This window comes from Anopheles moucheti, chromosome 2 (genome assembly GCF_943734755.1).
Source record: "Anopheles moucheti chromosome 2, idAnoMoucSN_F20_07, whole genome shotgun sequence".
NCBI classification, from domain to species: Eukaryota; Metazoa; Arthropoda; class Insecta; order Diptera; family Culicidae; genus Anopheles; species Anopheles moucheti.
The window spans coordinates 57,412,989-57,437,917 of NC_069140.1; the positions used below are offsets into that span (position 1 = coordinate 57,412,989).

The following is a 24,929-nucleotide window of genomic DNA, read 5'->3' on the forward strand; positions in this document are numbered from 1 at the left end:
GTTGGGAGCGTAGGGTCTCTGCGGCGCTTAACCTCTGTTCTAAACACCACGAGCACGAGCTTTTCCGATCGGCAGCTGGATCTTGAAATTGGACTCATTAATCACTTCTCACGCGCACAAAGAAGGCAAGGTGCGAGAAGGCAACCCGTCCATGATCACTTCAACGCAGGCGGAGTGCGTGAGCAATTATATTGTTCATCCATTTTTGTGCTGCTATCACGAGTATAATGTTTGCTAAATTCCTTCACTGTAGCGTGCGTGGAGTAATGGATACAAAGAAAAAAATCTGACGGAAACAGATTGTGTTGAAAGTTGTGGATGTTGTTGGCTCTTTTTGGGTGAGAGTTGAAAGATAATTTTTAAATTACAAGCTAACCTACAGAGATTACTGATAAACGATGCGATATTTGTTCTTTTATTCGTGGAAGAGTAGTCTGCGTTTTTATAATATTTTGAACAAATATTATTCTTTTAAAATATGTGAAGAAAACTATCATCGACATCGACCCAGCAAGAACTCAATTTAATCGAACAAGGGCAAGGGTCATTTGCAAGAAGCCATCCGCTAGTATTTACCTTGATAGTATAAGTATGTGGCTTTGACCAAGCTCGGAAAGCAGAATTTAAACCATATGAAAAAAGCACCACATGCTTTGTTCGTATAGCCCACCGTCTGAACAAGCTGTAGCTGGAACTTGACAACGAACAAGTACAAAATTAACAAAATCGCCAATAGAAACGCGTGCTGGCTAACGAAAGCATTAGGCGCAAGGAAAGAATCGAAGTGGAAATAGAAAGCAGCAGAGGAAAGCAGGAAAAAAGAAAGGTTTTTTTTTTCAAACTTCTCCATTTAATGCGAGCCTACCTCATCGCCTTGGTAGAGCCAACAGTGCCAACAAAATAGTGGCTTTCGTGCTATGGTTACGCTCTCGTGTTCGACGACATCCACGTACACGGCCACATACAGGCACATGGGAACATGAGTGAGTGACACTGTTGATCGAATGGAGCAGCTCCATACGGTCTGGAGTATCTTTTCCTGAGCCTCTTCGAGACATCTCTTACTTCTGACGGCCCCCAAAAAGATGCGGTGACCGAGCGCTTGGAAATGGCTTCAAAGATCATCGGAACACCGATGGACACCAGCTTCATGCACAGCGAGATGGAGAGGAGACCTAACTGGGCGAAAAGATCGTAAAGGTCGATGTAAGGGGAGAGAAAGCGCAGAATTAATCCGATGCGGACGAGGAGCACTAGCTCCTGCTTTTTACGACCGCACAAGTTCCTAGATGGGTTTCGCATCGGAAGGGGGAGAGTTGTTACTTTGCTCTCCGTTCGCTGTTACAGCGAAAAACTATGCCCTCGTAATTCGTCTTGATTCTGGGGCATGTTGATGGGCTTTCATACAAGGGGTTCATTCTTTTTTCCATCAGTAAAGCTCGTTTTCCAAGCTTACAAGTCTTTCTTCAATGCATTCTAATTGTAATATCAGCAAGAGCTAGGTTGTGTGAATCTATGTTTGGAATGGTTTTGAAATAAACTGTTAAAATTTATTGATTTATTAAACGTTTAAATGCACTGCCTGCATCGTAAAACACAACATCGAAATACCGTTTCATCGTCCAGAGATGTACCGTTCACGTCACGGTTCGATTGGATTCGTGCGAAAATCGTACGGTTCTAGTTACGACGGGCCTCCCGAGGTCTTCCAGGGTCCGTATAGCAGAAGCTCATTCCATCCAAGCGTGTCATCGGTGAACGAATGGAATCCTAACATTCTTTTCGTGTACTGTTCTGCAACGAGCTTCTGCCGCAATAAGAACACCACACACATCCCTGGACATCTCCGCAACCATAAAAGGTAGATCGGGCGAGAATTTCCAACAGTTAGACTTGGCAGCGGAACCGATGATACCGTTTAAGCCGCGCTTCACCTAGGTCCGGTCGGACGCATGCGTTGTCCGAACGGGTCTGGGCGATCAACTGTGGCGTGTTGTGTATGTTGCTGTATGTTGGTAGATAACTGGATCCTGTACCGGCTGGTGTGCCGGTGATCCATTTCGGTGATGGGTATGTTTTGCGTTTGCTGCTTTTACACCTACCGTCCATTTTAGTCCACCGGTTGGCGGTTCTAACGGGTTCGTCTGGCAAAAATCACGTGCTCTGGTGAACACGTGGATCTCTCTCGTGGAAGTTCGCATGGCAACCGGGAAATAGTATGAACTTGTATGAAAGAGAGACAGAGTGAGGTACCAAACGTGAGAGCAAAACCGCTGTCCGAGTGTAGTGTTGGATCGTTGGTCCAGTTCTAGATGATTACCGCATCTTGGACTTCACTATCGACACTCCATTCTCACACACGCATTTGCCCGACTGTGGGACGTGTTCTGCCACGAAACAACCGCTGGAGGCTAAGTCAACTCTCACCGGACGGTCCGCGGTGTGGTTTGCTCAAGCGTTACGAGAGTAGGTCAAACGGACAGCCATCCAGCCTAGCAGCACCAGCAGCAAGTACCCTGGTCCAGGAAGCCTGTTCTAAAGTAACGGATTCTCGCATCATCGTTAGCGCGCTCCACTGCAGTAAGCATTGCGGTGTATGGAAAATATTGCCTACCAGAGACGGCCGTCGTTCGGCAGGGTTGAATTAATGGAAATGATACAAACGCTTCCTCCATCCTTGGACGAGCTAGCTTTTCCACAGGATGATATGCCCTGAGAAGTTGATCGGTTTCCACGGCAACAGCAATAGAAACGTGTGCGATGCGTAGGCGCGTGAGTACGACAATGGGACAAATGTAAAAAACGCCTATTGGAAGGGGCTTGGGTCATTTCGAAGGGGGTTTGAGTCTACCTGCGTTAAATGTTTTAGATGTTGTGGGGATTATCTTGCGAAGCATGCGGGTTAAACAATACGTCATTTAGAGATGAAAGTGGATACGGAATGTGACACTTAATGTGACAGAGTGTAATTTCCAAGTATCTCTCAGCAGACATGCATATTTTTGTTTATCATGGTATATTCTATTTATTGTTAAGTAATATTCGTGTAAAAAGATGCTAAAATTGCTATTTTTATTGTGTTCCGACACGGGTCCGCGCTATTACAAGTGATTTTAATTTATGTGTTCGACATATTTGCCATTCATGCTACTGTCATAAGTCGAGTAACTTCCGTAAAAGACTGTGGTTGTGGAATGTGGCTGGATGAGACAGACTCGTTTAATGTTTATATTGACCATTAGCCAAGACCAACATATCCCTCGGTCTGATTGTTAGATTTTCCTCAGAACTTGAAGATCCACTTTGCCTGAAGGCTTTGTTTTGTTAGAGCTCTGTTATTAGAGCGCTGTTGGACTTGAAATGCTTGTATCACACATTGGGCTACAATATCCGCGTGTCCCAATTTCGTTCACGTCTACGTGAGTCCTCGTCCTTCCATACCTCACTAGCCTTCTGTTTAACGTGTTAGCCTCCCACTGTCTTTCCCTGACCTCCTCAGTCTATAAGACGAATTTTTAAAACCCTTGCGGCAAGCAAATCGAATGTAAATAAATAAATTACCAACCTTCTATTGAGCTATGCTGGATCATGGCTGCCACAAACTACGGCACACCCAGGTGAAACCCCCTAAAAGATTTGAGGATGTGCCCGATTATTCGTTCCTTTTTTTTGAATGAAGCTCTCAGACAGTTTTTGGAACGGATATCGGAGCACGCAAGTGCAAACGCATGTTGGGCACGAGATGCGCAACCCACTTTACGCAGCAACGGGTAGATTACGCCCCAACTTATAGCTGAAGCAGTAAGATTGCTTCCGGTAGTGGAAAAATGTTAACACATTCCAGGTTGTGTGAATTCATCACTTGGAATGAAACGGAACATTGAAAGTTAATGCTTTGTTTTCCACCGAAACGCCCAAAACATGCAAATAATGTGTAATGTCTGCCAGTTTGTCACCTACGCAGCATACATCTCACAAGATAGCGTCCTATCGCGCCGAAAAAAAACGTACCCTAACTGTTCTCAGAAATCAATGGCCTGATCAAGCAAGGGTACACGAAATCAAACAATCGTTTGTTGGCAAAACAAAAGCCACCAGAGAAACCGAAGAAGGGTTTGATGAGCCGCGCATGCTAAGTGACGTTTCAGGTACCAACGACTGCCGTTTCGCTTATCGGAATTCAACAATCTGAACCCGGCCGGTGGAACTGTTCTATGTGGTTACAGCTTCGAAGTTCTATTTATGTTGACGCGTATCGTCCCGATAATGGGTCCTCGCACGGAGCCGATCGATAGCACAACGTGTGTAAAGGGTGCGTTGGACACCTGTACAGTGGTTCCAACATTAAAAGCCATCGCCGGTGGTAACATTGTGCGACCGAACCGAACGACCAGATGGTTGTTGTAGAAATTTGCTCGTTAGTTCCGGCTGCGATGTTTTTGCCTATCTAATGATATCGTTTATCTTTGCACACCGGCCCCACAGCAGCCGCCAGGGAACCGGTCACCCGACCCACCCGAAGCAGCAGTGAGTGAATTGCCGTGTGTTAATCAATGCTTTCGAGTAAAACCATCGGTATATTGTGATGAAAACGTCGAAAACCATAATAAAACGGTTTCGCTTCCTGGTTTGTCTGGGGGGATGCGAGTGTTTACCTTTATGCAACAAGATGGTGTGAGGGCTGGCTGGCCTCTTCATCGTGCTCATCACACATCCCAACCGTGTGATCATCTGCAAAAGTGGATGTAGATTATTTTCTGCTCGCACTCGATTCTGCCAATAACAATCACTACCATCACTTCGATTTGATTCGATAGAGCGCATTACATTTTCGTATCTTTCGCGTAGCAAAACCCTCATCAGCGAGCGGGTTTGGCCAATGCTGTGTGCACCGGTATGGGTCTGTAAATATCATGCAGTTTATGAAGTAAACCATAAAAAAAAACATTTTCCTAGTTGCAACCGTCGCTTACGAAGGGTAGAAAGTTTAGCTTTACCTACAACAGCAACCGTTTCATCACGAATTTTCCTCGCCTGTACGATTGTTATCTTTCGGGCGAGTGTTAAATAATTGTAATGCGCAAAATAAACCAACGATAGAAAGCCTCTATGGGAATATGCTTCCCATTGTTTGTTGGTCTGGCTTCTGCACGGTATCGGGTGAAAATTCTCTTTTTGCACGATTCTTTAGATGTAGTTTTTGTTTTTTCCTACCCAGCAATGCTCAAGTTGACGTACGTTTTGTTTGTGTCGCCAGGTGGGACCTTGAAAAAGTGCCCAAAATTTTGGCGGCTGTCCAGTTTTGACCAACAACGGCTCATTGTGTTTATTACACAAAATAATGAACGACGGGCCGCTCTGTTCAAGGTGTGAAAACATCGGATTTTCTAAAAAGGTTTTTTCAAAGTTCTTTTTCCAAAAATTTAAAACTCTCACACTTTACCATACCTGTTACCCTTGGGAAGGGAATGGGGTTGTTTTCTTTTTACATTATGTGTGTGTGCGTGTCCACTTGGTCATTTTCCGTGTGAAAATGAGTTCGAGGGCGCGTTGGAACTGATTTTTTTTCCCTTTTATGTATAAAATTATAAAAATGGAATTTCAAATGTAGCATTTTCTCAAAATAACTGACAACTGGAAACTTAGAAAAGAAAATTAGCTCACCTTCAATGAAGTATATGACTCTAAAAGTACCGCACACTGTCGTTTTGTCATTTTAGTCACATTAATTTTTGCAGTTCATTTTGGAGTTAACTTGTGCGTAGTTCATCCGGGATTTATTTTCATCTATTCTGTAGTCATAATAATAAAAACGACATTTAAAAGGAAATGCTTTTAATGAAAATATAATTAGAATGCCTAAAATGCTTTGAAGTTTACATTTAGCATTTACGATTACCCTCAACTGTCAAAATATCGCAAACACCACACAAATTAATCCACCCCTAAAGATGTGTGTGTGTGTGAGAGAGAGGAATCTAAGATCCTCCCGTTAGGCGACGGCAAGGGTGGTAGGCAACGAGACAATCTGACGATTCTGATCGGTAACGCTGACGCACCGATACCAAACCGTGCCTGCTCTAGAACGAGACAAAAAATAAGCCAATCGGTTTCCGCTTTCCGACCGAGTTTAATCCTCCTTTTTGCCACAGTTCTCACCATCGCCGGTAGAGCTTTAATGGAGAAAGCTCTTTTGCCGGGCGGTGGTCCATTCTTCAACCGATTCCAAGCATGTGTGTGTGTTTTTTTGTTCATTCTCGCACACGATCGCACACGATTGTGCCTTCTCTCACTCTGCTTGGCGGAGAGCTGATGGAGACGATCGCGAGATCGCGATTGTGAGAATTCTCAGTCTCTCTCGCACGCCGGGCATCCCCTCGTTCGGGACCCGCTTACGCACCGGACCGGTTAAGAACCGTTAGCTTTTACGCTTAACCTACTTTCGCGTGTTCTGTTTTGTTCACTTCATTCTTCATTCTTGTCCGTAGCTGTGCCCGCCTTCGTTGTGCGGTGTGGAAACCATTTTTATTCGTACCTTCTGCCGTTAACGGTGCTACGGGGCTGCGTTCTACCTATACGCTCGTGCACCATTAGCGGTGCTGTAACTGTTGCTCCCTTTTAGGGAAAACCTTGACTTTGCTAGTGCTGCGCCAAGTGCGTCCGGCCGGCGTGTCTGATGGGGTTGAAGGTTTGGCCTTCGGCTTCGGCTTAGAAGGGACCGGGTAACGGAGTTCTTGTTACAGCGAACAAGGGCACGAAAACTTGTCAAACGCGTTTGGAAACTTTTGTGAGAAGCGTTCGCCTGACGTGTGTCGACGAGGTGGAAGCTTAGAACATCCGCGTACCGATCGCCGGCCAAGCCTACCGCCCGTGCGATGATGTTCCATTTACGTGTTTGGAGGCGTGCGAGTGTGTGTGCTTTTTTCTTGCTTTATTCTTCGCTTCGTTCACACATCTTCTCAGCTGATCGCACTTCGCTGGATGTAGAAGGGAAGCTTCTTCCTCATTCCGTACGTAAGCGCTTGCTCCCCCCTGGTGACCCATATTGTGGCGAACGGTACAGCAATACCAACCAGACTGTTTTGCGCGCGTCTAAGCGATTCTCCCCCGAACAAAATGGCGCTCGTGGAGACTGTAAAATAATAATTACGATAAAATGAGAAAGGTTTCCTAGATTTGCCGCACCGAAGACTGCGGTTTGATGCAGGTTCAGGCCTGTTGAACAATCGCCCGTTTCAGCGTTGAATTGGGTGCTATAAATCAAAACTCACACCACCGAAAAACAAAAAAAAATGGCTCTTATGGCCACAACATGAACGCGGGCACACTTTGTCACCCGTGTTGCTGTTTCCGCATTGATGTGACATTTATGATATGCACGTCGCAAACATCAAACCCGGCTAAGCAAATCCAACTGTGACGGATGGGTGACGGCAAAGCGGGCAGCGTGGTGGCAGACGGGGTGGTTTCTTTGTCCCCGCCTTGGCCACTTTCTCTGCGCGGGCCAAACCATCATCGGACATCGGACGGTATCGATTGATTAGAAAGTGTTAAAGACGTAGTTTCACTTTCCACCGACCCAACCGCAGCTAGGCGTAAGGTGACAGCACACATTGGTGATCGATACGATACAAAGATTCCCGTGACTGTGTGTGTTTGTGTGTATTTAAGTTCCTTTAGTACAGTTGTCTAGAAGTTGTGCCTTCCGGCTAATGGAGACGCTTCTCCGGTGTGGCAAGAAGATGAATCAACTTGAACTGCTACTGTGCGCTGACCGTGGAACTTTCGAATCGTGGAAGTGCTTTATCTGCTTAAAGGTTTAGCTTTCTTTTGTTTTGCGTTTTTTGTTTCATGCTTTCTTAGGTGCTTTAATGGGTTTTGTTTCCTCCGACCATTTTTGAAATCATTTTGTAAGGGAGACAAATTAAGCTAGGTCCACCGCCAGAATCGTTAATCATATTTTCATGCACAACCATCTGGTGAACCTTCTCTCCGCTACCATCTGTTTAACGGTGTGTTCTTATTTCGAAAATCATATCCGCTGCGCTTTGCTAACCTACACCGGGGTCTGCGGTCCATCGCGTTGAAACACATTGCTCAAAATCGCGGGGAGGCACAGAAATGGGCACTCACTTTCACTCCGGACCGAAAGATGCTGAACCGGCGCACGGCTTTAACCGTTTTGGGTGCTGATTGGCCGGCGCAGAGGGTGAAACGGGTGGCCTGCACACTGAAGACCTGCGGAAAGATGATTAGACGCAGCTTTGGAGGGAACCTAGGTTGGGCTTGATTCTACGATGCGTAGCGCACCATAGAGACACTGACCACGGCCGGACGATGAAGACCTTTCTGTGTGTTTTTTTTGGCTTCTCTTTAGCCACGATGCGACGAACTTCTCCTCATTATCGGCGAGAGCTTACATTTTATATTTCTTTCTTACCTCGATTTTTTTGCGCGGGCCGTTGATCACCAACATTTCTAGCATACCACCAGGTTTTTGGCGTGTTGATACATTTTCATGAGGTTTCCGTTTCGATTGGAAGATTTTTCTGTCTGACTGCTGCTGCTGCTGCAGATAGTGGTATTATTGGCCGGTTCGCTGATTATGAGTTGCGCTGATTGCCCCCGCCGTGACCGCGTGGCTCTTAGCGGGCGTCTTTTCAGAAGAAACATGGAGCGATGCGATTTGAGCCGCAGGTTTCCTTCGTACCAGCGAGCACCACACTTAATAACAAGTACAATATGTCAAAAAGATGGTCCAGTGCACGCCGACTGTCCATTTGGGGTGGTGATGAATCGGGTGATAAAGTTTGTGCGAGAGCAGGAAACCGACCGTTGGGTAATGGTGCTCTAGCGTGGATATTGGCGGATGCCACATATGAATCCGAATGTGGCGTTCACGCTTGTTAAGCGTAACAAACGAGTCGCTGTGGTCAGTGCAAAGTGTGTCAGATTTTGAACGTTTCTTAACAAAACAGCACCTCGCACATCATTCTCAGAGCTTTCGGTAGGTGGAACTCAAGGACCGCTCATGATTTAATGCTGGCGTGCGTAGAATAAAAGCAAAAATTCATACATATACAGGCGTTGAGGCGTTGAGCTTCAGTTCGAAATTAGGCCAAATAAAATTTTGGGGAAAAGTAAACCACACACAAAGAAACGGCTCATGATAGATCATGATGAGCCCCACTTCATCTCGCGCAACACTCCAGCCAACCAGTAAGCAAATCATCTTCCCAAAGGGGGTTCATCTTTCCGCGCATAAATACGCCCTGGATGGGATCACGACCCCTCCCCGCCCGGAAGACAGGCCAGCCCCGTAGAACGGTATCGTGGGCCGTAGTGCCGCGGCACAAGGGCTGAGCCAAATAATTAACAACCGGACCCTGTAATCGACCCATTTTCACGACGAGATGGGTTGCCTCGTTTAAAAACGCACCGTTTCTATTAACCCTGGGCATCCATTCCCGGATGCTCCAGTATGGCTGCCTGCTTTGCTTCGTAAAGTTCTCAGCGTAGCTTATTCTTTTGCGGCTTGCGCATGACCCAATTTCCCACAATTAACATCGACCCAGGCACACAGACTCCGATCGACTGGCTGAACTAGGCGGCGTACGAGCATGAGGTGCCCGAGGGATGGTGTTTGGGGCATTTTTGTACAATTTTTTTGTTGTTTGTACCTAACTTAAGTCGAAACGATCGCTTGCGTTCTCTCGAATCCCGTCCCTTAGAAGCATGTAAATGGTGAAGTAAAAAAGGGATGGAACTCGTTTTTATTGTCATGGTTTCTACAGTATGTGAGATGGATGAGAGCAACCCAGAGCCCAGCAGAAATACGTTATAGAACCACCAAACATTCCGGGATGGTGACGGCAAAGTAGGTCGAGCAGGCTCGTTCTCTAGGTATCGGCGTTAAACAAGCTCTACGGGCAATGTACAATCGAACTAAAAACGGCATGTGGCAGCGAGAAGGAGCAAGCTTTTTATTTTTTGAGTCCCAGCCCAACCAGCACCAGCATTCCGTTAGACCTAGCCGAATGTGGTATCAGAACAAGAAGATGCCCATGACGAAGGCGCTGGCTACGAAATCCGGACCGTCGCCAGCGAACGGATGGGGAGAACCGGGAGTAAATTCTTGCAGTTCTCATTTCTCTTCGCCCGTGTGCTTCGTTCGTTCGGTTGGTTGGGTCCGTTGCTTTCGCCACGGGGCCGGAACAACTCGGGAACTGGGTCACTGGTGGTAATCTTCTGCCGTGCACCGTTGTACCGTGTGCCGTTGCTTGACCGACTGCCGGCTCTTGCGGCCGAACGATTTAGCTGGCGGAGTGGTGGTGTGTAGCGTTAAAAGAATGGGATCATCAAGGGGGTTGAGAATGGTCGGTGCGGAGATTTCCGGGCGTTTCCTGTGGTGGTGGTGTTGGTGAAGCATTAAAGGTCAAGAAAGATATGGTGAAAAGCTAGGAAAAACCGAGTCTACACGAGTGAGAGTTTGGGATTTGTACTAATTCAAACAATATTCTATTCCTTCTTCCTTCTCTCTCTCGGCAGGCGATCAAAATGTCGGAAGAACCGAAGCGTCGCGAGTGGCCATTCTTCAACCTCATGGATGTGTACTTCAGCGATCAGGTGAACGATCCGACGCTGCGTCTCTTCTCCTCGACCAAGCGGTTCGATTCGGACACGCTGGACGATGCACAGTTCGATGACGAGATCATGAACTCGACGGCTGCGGCCGCCATTGCCGCCGCCGCCGCTGCTTCGGCTGCCGCTGCCAACGCCGCTAGTCAACACAAGATCAAGAACGAGCTGATCGCGAGCCATGGTCACAGCGGTGGCAGCATGCTCGACATATCGGACATCATCGGCGACGAGCACGGTGAGTCGAAGTTCGACCAATTCAAGCGCGAAATCGTGCTGAGCCAAATCCAAGAGATCACACGCGCGGGTAGCGGCGGTGGCGGTGGAGGCGGCGGCGGTGGCCGCAAGGAGAAGAACAACAACAATAAGGACCATCACAACAATAATAGCAACAACAGCAACAATAATACCAACAACAGTGCGAACAGCAACACTAGCAGCAGCAGCAGCAACAACAACAACAATGCCAACAACAACAACAACAATAGCAACAACAACAGCAATCACGCGACCAGTAACAGCGGAAGCAATGCCAACGGTACGGGTCACAACGGCACCGGTGTGGGCAATAGTGGTAACGGAAATGCGACGCTCGAGAGCAAGCATAAGCTGATGGAGTCGCTCAATCTCAGCCCGGGCGGAAGTCACCTGACGACGAGCGGGGTCAGCTCGCTCAGTACGACCAGCAGCAGCAGCTCGGCACGGGATGAGGCGAGCAGCCTGAACAGCAGCCCAACGAGCCACATCAGCAGCGGACCGACGAACGGACCGTGTGGCGCGGAGATGCGCAAAATGTCCAACGGCCCAACGGCGGACTTCAGTGCACTGCTGGCGGCGGCCAACAGCCACACGAACGGCACGCTGCACAGCAACAGCAGCGCGCTCAGCAGCACCGATCGCGACACGGACTATGACGACTATGCCGAGCGGAGCAGTCTGTACGACGGTGGTAACAATCATCTGAAGAGTCTGAATCAGAAGCTGCTCCATCAGATGAACGAACATCACAACATCGATCAGGTAAGGGATACAATTTAAATGGTAGCCATGTAGAATCACACGCAATACGACGGACGAAGTCGATCGCTCAAGGTCACCTACCCGGACAGTGAGATGAGCCCAATGCACACTCACATCATCAATCGCTCCGGCTCGTTGTATGAATCGGTTGATTATGAGTACTATTGTACGCTTGCATAAGCACAGTTAACTCAAGCAATCGAGCAGCTGCAGCAACAGCAGTACGGGAAAGGAGAAGGATTTTTGGCAAACGACTTTCCAAAACGCCTTTGCTGCCTGCTGCCTGCAGAACAAACGAGCGATCGCCGCAATGGGGGATGTGTTTGTGTGTTGTTTTGCCACCGCATGTCGCCGAACGAAACAGTGCGACCACAATCAACACCTCTATTGCCGAAATGTTGGTTGGCATTTAGTGGTGCGGCGAAGAGAAGGTGCGATATAACCAATGATATTCTCTTGCTCCGATTGCGCCATTACGGGTGCCTTCGTCCGGTAAGCCTTGAGAATTCCAAATGCGTGCAGAATATCATACTACAGGCTCATGTGTGTTTTTGCGTACTGTTTGTGGTTAGAGGTGAATTCTTCAACCACCGCTTATGAACGCGTAGCTGACGTAGCCTGCTTTGTTGATGGTGTGCGTGCGTGTGGATCACAAGCGTACAATCGATTTCGGGAGGGAATTGCCTGGAATTGCCGACTAATGAATGTCTGCATGACGGTCTATTGGATCGTGTGAAAACAGGCGGCAGGTGAAACAGAAGCGTTGCGAAATAAGGTTGTCCTCCGAGCATTGTAGAAATGTTGACATACGGCGGAATAATAAAAGCAGGAGTTGAAACTCCTAACATTAATTAGAAGAGATACTCTCACTTATCTGGTTTTCACAGTACATCAAGACATCTCGCAAGTGCGTCATGTTGAAAGTGAAAAGAAAATCAAATTCACTTCCCAGCAAACCCAGCAGTAGAAATGGTCATTTGCATAAACGACAAAACAACCAATAACGATCGGATGCATCGCGTGCTTATTGAGCGGCCCGGACCTGGTGGCCGTTGGGCAGGGAAGGAAACTGTTTATTAATAGCTGCGAAGGAAAAAAAACCGACACCGCTTTTGAGCGCTTAGACCTCGCCCAATACCAACCCGACCTCCGAAGATGGGGCCCCCGGGAGGGGAAAGAGGGTCGTTCTGAGCCCGGACGATAGTGCGCTTTCGCTTTCACCATGACGTACGTGACACACTTCTTAAGTGGTTGCTCAAGCAAAAGTCGTCAAACAGTTTGACGCTCCCGCTCCACAACGCCGAAGGGAAGGAAGCCCGTTTGCTATTCGGCCGAACCGCGCAGCGTTATGCTGCAGGTGACAAACGCAACAATGGCCGAAACGGTGTGACAAAAGCGACAAATCTTACCAGCGCTTTTAAAACCAACAACCAGCATTTGCTTTCTTTCGCACACGATTTCCGAGAGCAGAATAATAGCGACATCATCTGCCCAAAAAGCTGCGCACCACTGTTTAGCGGGGTGTTCGAAAGCTGACCTGTGTCCAGCGTGCGGTGGCTTCACCTATGTTGATACTGCGCACTGCGAAGCTTCGGAAGGGTTCAAAGTCCGGCGCTGGGGTATTGTTGATAATGCAGCAGAATAAATGGAAAAAGTCGCCCGGGCAAGGTGTGAAGCTTTAAAGGGGTGGGTTGGAGGAGGGAGGAGTACGGCGGGGAGAGAATGTTATGCAACCGCTAGATACGCGTGCGTCCTTCTAATGCGAGATTTGATGTGGAGCTACCCCAAGCTACAGACAAAAACAAACACTAACACATCGCCACACATTAGAGCAAGCGTGCAGGCGATGGTACGTCGCTTTTGCGTGGTGGTTAGTTTGGGGTTAACCGAAATACAATGTGGGTAAAATACAGCTACGAAGACTCCCCCCGGTGATCGGTGATCGTGCATGGAGTAACCGAACCTAACAGATCCGTCTCCAGTGCCTGTCCGTTACGCACGCGCACCACCATCAATGTGTGTGTGTGTGCGTGAGTGTACAAATGATCTTTATTTTGATCTAACACTCCAAAAGTCAACCCCACCTCGGCGGTAACCGGTACTGAAAGATCGAACGGTAACCCATACCGGGTTTGTGAGGGGGAGAGGCTCGCGGAACGTGTTTGGAGTTTTATTTTTCGGCAACTTTCACTTTTTGGCTCTTCTTCTAGCCCGGCCCCGTACCCTGGCCGTATGGGACACGCGGCAAGTGCACGTGCGGGAAACCGACAGCGCCACCAGCCGTGCATGGCGAAGATCGCAAGTAGACTATTGTTTATATAATTAGAAGCGCGCCGCACCGTTCCGAAGCGTTTTTTTTTTCGGCATCGGGGCAGGTTTCGGTGCCGCCGCCGCGTGGAATGTGGAATTCTCCTTTAATCCTCCCGTTTTGTCCTAAGCGCGAAGGAAGGATTTGCTTCGAGATGGGGTGGCTTCATTTTTGCATTTTAAATTAGAATCGATTTCACTTTTTTTGGTTTTCCATCGCGCCAACCGTTGTTGTGCTGGGATCGCCTTATGTTCTGCTGTTTGAATGGAACTCCGTTGAAAACAAAGCAAAACAAACAAACTGCCCCGAATGCTCACAACGCATTTCCTAAGATCGCGCAGCAGCGGCGGCAGCAAGGGTCTCGAATTAATTCGGTCATTGAACCGACGAAAATGAATCCAAACACTGTGGTGGCCAAAAACGCGCTGGACGCGCACGGTTACGACACTAACCGTCGCACTTGCCGTTTGCCGCTACCCGGTACGCCCAGCTGAGGGCTTTGGGGGAAATGTTGCCAAAACAGGGAAAAGCGTTATGGCGGAAGGGTGGAAAAGGGAATGGAAAGAAGTAGCAACACTTTATCCGATTGCAGATTGCAGTACGTTTGGTACCGCCGATGCTTGCGATGGTTATGTTTTGTTTTGTTTTTTTTTGTGCGTGTGTGTGTGTGTCTATCCGAATCCCAAATTTCGGCTGAGACGATTCATAGCGCCCATCTTTGAAGGGTGAAGCGAGAGCATTTTTTATGATTTGTTATTCTTTCTCTCTCTTTCCCTCCCTCTCTCCCTGTTACTCTTGTTGTGTTGGTGGATGCTTACTGTCATGAGTGCTGGGGCGCCTCCACTGGAGGCCGCAACTTGCAACCCGTAACGCACGTACGTTACGAGCGCACGAATGTGAAGTCATCTCATCCGTCACGGTGTCGACGAACTTTTGGTATCGACAACATTCCGGTCACAAAATTCGGTACTTAAAGGCGGCCATTCCACCTGCCGGCTGCCTGCCCCGCGCTTGGATCGACTTAAGTTGCTCCAGCGTAAAAGACCTTCGGAAGGTAACACAGCTTGCCGCGTGATGATTGCGAAAAGGCTTCGGTACCGTTTTGTCTCGCTTGTGTGTGTGTGAGTAGTTTCGGTCATTTTGGAAGACTCAGGTCGGTGCTCCACGCGTTCGTATTCATTCCACCGTGAGCCATTGATACTGCGCAGTCTACACAACAACTCTCTCACACAGATCTTCCTTGCGGTAGATAGTGAAAATATTCACACCTTTGTCAGCATAGAAACACAAAACCGCCACAATAGCACCCCGTGCTTGGCACACGAGCAGTGTGGAAACGCGGTGTGTGAGGATCGGCGGTGTTCCAGCCGGAGGCAGTTCCGATTCGTTCGGTTCGCGGAGGTTTATTTCTTTTCCGGTTCTATTTCGTCGCATTTAGCCGCCCGCGAGTTGACAACTTTCACTTTCGACCTGAAAACGCGCACCGATTCCGGGACACATGGCACGTAGAGCTCGATGCGGCCTGGCGCGTTGCGTTGAGGGTTGGGCGTCGAGTAGCGGCGGTGCGTCTTTCGAACGGAATGCAAACACGAACGGATATAGGAATGGGTTGTTTTTGTTTTTCTTCATTCCTTTCGTTTTCATTGACTAATGTATATTGATTTTAGCTCGCATGCTCGTCCAGCCAATGGCCAGTGATGGCGGTTTGTGCGTGTGTGTGTGTGATCGACACACCTGCAAGAAATCGTTCGCCAAAGGAAACAAACGCACTCATATATGCAACCACAGCGATCGATTTGATCGAGCAGTGATGAGTTTAGAAGCCACCATTGGAGCACTACTCGACGGCTAACAAGGCGTTGCTGTTGCATCACGCAATAAGTGCGCAAGGTTACGAAAAGATCTCACTAACGAGTTGATCGACGAAATATTGTCAGTTCAGATCGCCTCCCATTTATTGTTCTGATACGTTTAAACAATATTGCTAAGCAGAAAGGCATAGAAGCTTTTGTTAAAGCTGTTATGCTGACGATGTTGTATGTTGTACCGTGTGTGCTTGTGTATTTAGGCATGCGTAATACCCATCGACCGATCGCACATCTCGCGTTCGCTGCAACGATCTGTCGAAACCAAGAAGCAAACACGAACGAGACGCTCTTATGTATTGTGCAACAAATAAATAAATTAAGATTTTTTGGACTTTTGCCTTCTTTCGGGAGCTGCGAGAGAAGGGAAGAGAAGCGAAGAGAAGAAGCGAGAGACAGCAGGCGGCGAGTGGCTTTCGTTCGTCTCATCATTCCCTCCACGCAGCGCGAGGTCACTTTGCGGTAGGGAGGATTTCGGGTGTTGTAACCGGTTGTGTTGTGCCATTTCGACTAGAGCTGCCATTTGCTGCGTACCCTCGCACCCCGTGCTGCGTCCAATTGGGAGGTTCCATTCAGAGACTTCCACTTACTTCCCGCTAAACCTGCACCCGAGGCCCAACAGGCTGAAGGCACGTAGACAAATGTATATGCACCTTTTTGGCGTTTACTATTTTTCGCTCTTTCGGTGCCGGTTCAACCGCCGACCGCCGAGGTTCATCCGCGAGAGTTAATTTTGGAAGAACGAGTTTCGGCGTTGTAGGCTGCGCTGCTATTTTTCGTACACACTGAAGATAAATCGGTACGTTTATTTTTGGGCAATCGAATACCTCTCTTGTGCGTCGTTCGCGTTCCACAGGCACGAATGTGACGATCGCCAAAAGCGATGGGATATTCATTGATATGCGGTGACGGATCGCAATTTATGTTTGGAATACTTTTACACCTTATATTAAAAGAATGTTTTTATACTTTATTTCGTACTTTCCGATGTTTTTTTTAAATTATATAATACTATGTACTATGCCACAAATAAATAATATGTACCTCCTATTATTCTAGTACCTCCTATCTTGGCGCGGATTCCACGGCAACATGTGCAAAGGCTTCCACAGTCTACAGCGGGACGGGCAGATGGTGGACGTAACGATTGCGGCCGGTGGCAAGATTTTCAAGGCACACAAGCTCGTGCTGTCCGTGTGCAGTCCGTACTTCCAGAAGATCTTCCTCGAGCACCCGTCGCAGCATCCGATACTGTTCATGACCGACGTCAACAGTCACCATATGGCCGGACTGCTGGACTTCATGTACAGCGGACAGGTACGTTTCAACCAATCATCAGCACGACGCTGGCCGCTTGCAGAACCAATCTAAACTATTTATTTGTCATTCTTACTTCACAGGTCAACGTTAAGTACGAGGATTTGCCCAACTTCCTGAAGGTAGCCGAAGCACTTCAGGTTAAGGGGCTGCACGGCGAGGTAGGTTCGTTGCCCGCGCGTACGCGCTGGCGTTGAAGTCGTTTGTTTTGGGAACCGTTGTTCTGTCTGTGTGTGTGTGTTGTTTTTATTTCGGGACGTTTCCATAGCGTTTGGCGCGGTCGGCGATTAGCTTTCTCTTCCTATTTTTGGGGCGGAACACTGCGAAGTCATCGAGCAGCGTTTGATATACACGTTGGGAATGAAAATGAGAGTGTTTGCTTTGGTGGGCATGGCATGCTGGGATGACAAACGGCAATATGGTGAAATCAGATTACGAACCTGATATCGATACAGCAGTTTGTGTTGAAGTTGGCAAAGCGTCGACATTTGTCCATGCTGCAGTGGGAAGGCGCAGAAGACGCTTTATGTAAATGAGTACGCCATTCTTAACGATCTTCGTTTTCTTACGGAGAAAGAGAAAGTTTATCTGCACTACATTGTCAAATTTGATGAATAGCTTTGCTCCGGATATAATTGTTTTGTTTTTTATTCTTCTCTTACAATTGTGAACGGTGCCTTTGCCGCGTAGAGTACCAACGACTCTGAGGAGCGAGACTATCAGCAGCAGCAACATCAGCATGCGCTGCGGTTGCAAGAACAGCAGCGATTATATCACCAGCAGCAGCAGCAGCAACACCAACAGCAGCAGCAGCAGCTGCATCAACAGCAGCAGCAGCAGCAACAGCAGCAGAAGCTCGCCCAACAGCGTCAGCAGTTGCTTCAAGTGGCCCAGCAGCAAGCGCACGCACAAGCTCAGCAGCAGCACCAGCAGCAGCAACAGCAGCAACAGCAACAGGCTGCAGCAGCCGCCGCTCAGCAGCAGGCCGCCGCCGTTGCAGCGGCCGTTGCACATCAGCAGCAACAGTTCCAGCATCATCGCAACAACTTCAAGGAGCTAATGAAGGCGAAGCATGCGGCTGCGGCCGTCGTGCTGAACGAGGACTACCTAAACAACAACGCCGTCAACGCGAACAACAACAACAACGGCGGCGGCATGTCCAACAACAATGGCGGCAGCAACGGTAGCAATGGCAACGCGAACGGACCCCTGTCACCATACGCCAGCAAGAAGATGCTCGACACGCAAAAGTACCAGAAGTACTACTCGAAGCGTAAGCTCGTGCAACAGTACGAGCAGGAGATGCGCGCCGAGAAGCGCAAGCTGGGAATCGAGGACGTGATACAGGCGGCAGCAGCAGCGAACGCACTCAACCTTCGTCTCAACAACGGTGGCAGTCCGATCGGTTCTCCGAACGCGGTGGCAGCAGCCGCAGCAGCGGCAGCCGCTGCACTGAATCCGCCCGGCACACCGACGAACGGTGGCACTAGCACCGACGACGAGCAGCAGCAGCAGCAGCAACAGCATGGCCAGCAGACACCCGTCCTGCTGCAGAACATCAAATCGGAGCCACAGTACGACGATGAGGACGAAGGCATGGAAGTTGACCAGGACAACAACAACTCGCTGAACGCCGCGAACGCCAACACGGCGCACAACAACAACAACAACAACGATGATGACTACTACGGGCAGCATGACCAGGGCGTGATAACGACGGGCAATGGCAAAACGATCAAACATTCCATTCTCGAGCCAAATATAGTATTAAAACAGAGCGACGAATGTCTGACGACCAACAATCAAACGGGTAGCCTGAATTTATGCAAAAACGTCAGCTAATTGGTGCGCCGCACATGAGCAGATCCTCGGCGAAAGGATCCCACCCGTCCAGGCTGGGGCTATCGGAGGGCAGGGGATGAACGGGATGGAGGGGATGGACGAAAGCTTAGTTTGTGGATGAGGTGGATGTGTTTCGGCACGTTCACAGGAGAAAAAAAAACAGGAAAGAGGGCGCAATTCGGTATGCATGACTGCGATGATGCGGTAGACTGTAGATAGATCTAAGTAAAGCGTAACGTGTAAACTAACTTATTTATTGCTGTATGTGGTATGTATGGGTGCGCTTGTGGCGTCTGTGTGATCGGGAATGCATGTACTTGAGGCTTCCTTTCATCGAGAGGCAAGTCTGGCAAGGCTGTTTGGTTTGTAGTGCAGCGTCTTGAAACGGTCGACTACCTGCTGTGGTACGTTCAATCGGTCGATCGATCGATCTACTCGCTGACGGAACGATCGTTTATAAGATATTCATAGAAGTACGTCCCAAGGATCGGTGTGTACTGTAGCGGGTTGTTTTCTTTTGTTTGTTCGTATTTGCGATCGAGTAATATGTTGGTTAGTTATTGCAGTTATTGAACACTGTCTGTGGACCAATTACGTCCAAGTACGCAATGTACGAATGACTGGTTGGATATGTAGTATTTAGTTTAGTATTTTGTATCGTTTTCTTTTATTATTTACCAATGTTGTGTTGTTGATTTCCTTTATTTACTTTCCGTTTGGATCATACACGGCTCACATGTAAGAAATCTTTCTAGCTGCTAGGTTTGTTTATTTTTTGTTTTGTTTTGCATATAGCGTTTGTCTTTCCTTCATTTCTTGTGTAACCTTATCTAGCGTTGTGGGAACTTACTGCCTTACCTACTTATGTATCGTACGTTGCTGATTTGGATTCTAATAATTCAGGGGTTTATTTATTATCGTATATGTTTTTGTTTTCTCCATGCATCTATGTGTAATAATTGCTAGCGCTATCGTTGTTGATTATTTCTTAAAGAACACAAGAAGCATGCGGATAGTGATTGGTGACGCGCGACGCAAAAGAAAGGCATTGCCACCACGAACAGTGTGACCTAATTTATATGATGTTATCGAAATAAACAAGCGACATTTAAAAATATACACAAACACCCATACGAACGCAAAAAAAAACAGAAACATACACTCATGATGTAGTAATGTAAGCACTCATTATTGTATAAGCGTATAGAAAACTTTCCGGAAGCTGCCGAGTGTTTGTGTCTAGCGGATAAATCGACCGGTGTACGCATAAAATGATTCATCTATCAAAGATGAAACGAACAAGCTAACATAACACACAAACACGAACACACACACAAAAGAAAAACACAAACACAACGTATTAACACACACACACACACATGACACAAGCCAGTATGAAGTATGGCTAGTGGTTGAAAGTAAACAAATTGCCAGCTCAGGTGTTTCAATTCTAGTTGTTTGCTGTTTTTTTTTATGAAACAAAAAAGAAGAAAGAGACATAAGCAAAACGTCCAGCTCCAAAGGAAACGTTTTGGTATCGGAGTAGTGAGCCTCCAGGATGGCCGCATATTTTATATAGAGCAAACGGCAGCAGAGCGTTAGAATGACGGTAGGGACCATTGCGAACCATTCGCAAACCCTGCCGGTTCGGACACGGTACAATTGTGCAATCGAGAAAACTTAGTGTAAACTAACCGTACAGACCGTACATCCCGCATAGGTTGAATTAGGTTGATTATAGATTGGGCTGGCAGGCAGGAAGGATGCAGATGTAAAAAAAAACTCATAAATTATAAGAAGAAAAATCTATTCATATAGCTCTTCTCAAAAACAAAAAAAAAGAACACTACGAAAGGCAATCGATTTAGTTTTTGTTTTGTTTTGTCGGTTTATCATCAACATCATCAACATCGTTTCACTTGTATATCCGGGTGGTTAGTATTTATTTGTTATTTACGTTTGTTCGCGGCGTTCTTATCGAACCGGAACATCTCTGTCACTTTGTTTTGCATGTAACGAACTAAACTATTGCTTCAAATACACGATTGTTGTTAAACATAGTAATCAAGACTTTTTGGGACATTTTCATTACCGGATCCGTACGGATTGCATCCGGTACGGGGACGGTGCATTAGCCAATTCAACCGACGACGGTGAGTGTTGACGCTTCGCACTCACGCAAACAGCCGGCAAGTGTTTCGTTGATGTTGTAACACAAGCGTATTAAACGCGTAGCATCTAAATACTTAGCTAGTTACTGTATGGCAGCTACATGTTTCCTCATCCACACACACATACACGCATTACAAAAGGTGAACAACTAACACCTATCCGGTACGGAACGTATGTAATACTTATATGTGGCTAAACTCTTATTCAAACTTATTACTATTGCTACGACACTTGTACTACATTACCTGATTTGTTGTGAGATACTGAATAAATAATGAAATATACATATACAATAAAAAATAAGGTGTGTAAAGGAAGGTGAAAATGGCTTCATGAGATAGCATCAACCGAAAGCGTGTAGCGTGTAGCGTTGTTCCTGGGACGATCATTATTGTAACATCAAACGAAAGCTCTGATACGTTACTCAATTTGTGTGTGCGCTTTGCATGGTTGTATTTAAGCGATGCAAAACTGACTAGTGGGATCTATCGATCTCATATAGCCATCATACAAATGGTCATGCCTGTCGGGTGCAGAAGTTGTTCCGAGGCATAATACATTTGTGTAACAATACCGAGCGCTTTACGTTTAATGTGTTGATCGATGTACGTGTACGTATGTGATAGGATATGAGTGTATACAAAAGTTTGCACGCATGACAATGTTGCTAACACATAAACTCTTCAGGTATGATTCACAACGTTGACGGAAGGATTATGAAACTAAACACAAAAAAGTGTAGTTTAAGTCCGAGTATCCTACTACTTTGGATAGACACCGATTGGATAAGCACTGAAAAAGACGCGTTACAACGTTAGAAGAGGACTCTTTAGGGAATGAAACGTCAGAATAAAGATCGTTCCTCAAAGATCCAACTATTATGGCATAATTTACAACAAACACACACAAACACACGAAGCAGAAACGATTTTAAACCAACAATCCAATTAGTAGAAGCCGGTCCGATGAATTCCACAAATAGTTAGCCAAACATACATCCGCAGCGGGAAACAGTGAAGGTGTAACAAAACATTGTTCAGAGATTTTTGTTCTGTTATTTTTTTATAGTAAAGGTACAGATTAATATAAAAATATATACATATATTCTATATTATCAAGCGAAGCAATGGTGTTTTGCGTTTTATTTTGACTTTAACATAGCGTTAAAATATACATAATAAATATAGTAGTTAGAATGTTGTTTTATTGATGTCTTAAATGCATTAGTGTGAAAATGTGCCCGGGGGGGGGGGGGGGGAGGGAGGTAGAGGAGGGTTCAAATTTCGCCTGGCGCCTCTTGTGGTATCCTTCGGGGCCCCCTCTAGCATAAAGAGAGGGAGCCTATGTATACACCTTTTACTACTACACAAATTTTGCCATTGGATGTCTAATCAGTACTGTACGGCGAGTGAAAGATCAATTCAATGTTTTAAATCCCCTGTTTAATTTCGGGCTCATACGCATAAATTCATGATTCCTTACCGGTGAAGACTTTATACACATCTTTTAAAGCATCGTCATTGAATTTCTTGGGATATTCTTTGTTCCAAACAACACAATCCTTTTTTAACAATTGTTAACTTATGTGGAATCCAACGCGCACAAATATTTTTAAAGTACAAATTATTTAAACAACATAGTATGTATCCTGTTGGAACTAATGCTCCAGGATACCTCTATCTCACGATACGCTACATGACGAACTTGCATGATCAGTTCGCGTACAGCATCGATGTATTCCGGTACAACTGTTTTGTTTGTTTAAGTTATTAAAAACTTTATAAATAGCACTCGGATGACAAAAAGTTCTAAATAAATGTTTGCTAAAAAAATAAAATTTTAAATCAAATCTTTATTTTCACTGCAGTGGTGTTGCCATTTCCCGAAATAAAAATAGCAGCCTACGTGCTTATTTAACCTGCATAACAGTTCAGGTGAGTCAATTTTTTTCTGGAGAATGTTTTTCCACAAGTACACATTGCGCGACCAATGTGTCTATGTTTTATGGCCAGAAAACCTAGTAGTAAGCAACGAGTGCAGTTGGAAACACCGCACCAAGGTGTGTTTGTTAGGATAATTCGTGCGTATTTTTTTCGGCCAGATTCCAATTTACTGACCCGGATAATAGTGTTGGACAACGGAACAGCTTCTTCTGTCAATTATTGTTGTTGAATCACGTTTAATAAAACCTTACATTGCCAGTGCTTTGTAGGTAATCGATTGATACTGAGCACATAAGTCTAATTTACTATCTAACATGATCCCTAAATTTTGATAGGTAAGACATCGGCCTATTCAAGATATACGGCCCGGTCGTTCTTTCGATTATTAAAAAAAATCGTCCCAATGTAACACCTATTAGCTGGTAAGTGTATAAAACCTTTTTTTAAGGCATCACGTTAGATATGTTCACAGAGATTGACAAGCTGTTGATTAACTCTAAAACGACAAACTGTCTATCAACACCTGTAGTTGAGTGCAGTCGAATCGTCGTACACGAATCAGAAATCCTAATGCCGTCGGCGTACATTAAACAATGAAGGGTCGACAGGACAAACAGGCAGACGAGACAGTGGAGGAGCAATCCTCTTGGAGGCCCAGGGCAGAATTTTTAAAGGGGGGCCTATAATTCTTACGGCATTATCGGTGTTAGGGAGGTGTACTTCAAACATGATTTAACAACACCAGCAAAGTCTCGGAAAGAAAGCTCCCTTGCGTACTTTCAGAGTTATGTTGCGTAGCCCTGTAAACAGGCCTAGTAAGCTAGTCTATATCTAAACGTTTGTATGCGCTAAGGAGAACCGTAACGCCACTACTTGGATCACATTTTCTACGATTTACGTACATTTACGATTCCTGATTAGTCCAACGCCTTCTACGATTTTTCGCTCAAGGTACAGTTTTCAATCGGTTTACTTTACGGTAACAATAAGAGAAATTTCTTAGAAACCTGTTTCGCTCATGTACATGTTTTAGGCGATGAACAAAACAATTGTTTTCAGATTTGCGATACCAGGAAAACATGTTTTTCAAGAGGTGACACCTGCAGTGTGGAGTAAATTTGCCCATCATTATTGCATTGCATACTATCAAACCCGTGAGAGCGATCGCTAGTGTAAGGAAGATGGATGAAACGGAAAGCATCCTTCATCTCGCTCAAACTTCCCGTCGGCTGGTACGAAATTCTTTAAAACCAGCTATTTTCAGATTGCCGATACCAGGAGAGCATCCACGGAAGAGGTAGCTCCTGGTACTGCGCCGTAAGGTATGCAATGTTTATACACTAACTTTGCAACCAACTTGCAATGCAAGTTTGGTGCATGCAAGAAACTTGCATGTACCAGCCGAGCAAGATGGCGCGCAAGATGGCGCCCAACTTCGTACTTGCATGCAAACTTTCATGCAAACTCCTGCATACCAGGAGAGCATGTTTTTCAAGAGGTAACACCTGGTACCAGCCGAGTACCAGGATGTTGCACAACACATGTTGCACAACACATGTTGCGCAACATATGTTGCACAACATCTGGCTTGCAGCACATGTCGCGCAACATCTGGCATGCAACATCTTACATGCAACAACTTGGGATTGCAACTACCGGGAAGTACGTGATTTGTGCTTACTCGGCTGGTACCAGGTGTTACCCCGCGACACGAAGTTGCGTCGCTCGTTTGCTTAACTTTTGCTTAACGAAGGCTTAAAGGAAGATAGCCGTTAAGCATTAGTGCAACACATTTCTGAGTGACCGTGAGTGACTTTGAGTGCC

The 24,929-nt window shown here is 46.5% G+C and overlaps 1 protein-coding gene across 1 annotated transcript in view; it reads left to right on the top strand.

Annotated features, from left to right (window-relative positions):
• Positions 1–19,034, top strand: part of LOC128299813 (probable serine/threonine-protein kinase cdc7) — a 33,625-nt gene extending 14,591 nt beyond the window's left edge. The window contains exons 4-7 of the mRNA XM_053035915.1: positions 10,549–11,658; positions 16,891–17,148; positions 17,232–17,309; positions 17,839–19,034. Of these exons, the coding sequence (XP_052891875.1) occupies positions 10,549–11,658; positions 16,891–17,148; positions 17,232–17,309; positions 17,839–18,990 (2,598 nt within the window). The 3' untranslated portion in view covers positions 18,991–19,034. The remainder of the gene's footprint in view (positions 1–10,548; positions 11,659–16,890; positions 17,149–17,231; positions 17,310–17,838) is intronic.
• Positions 19,035–24,929: the final 5,895 nt, after the last annotated feature.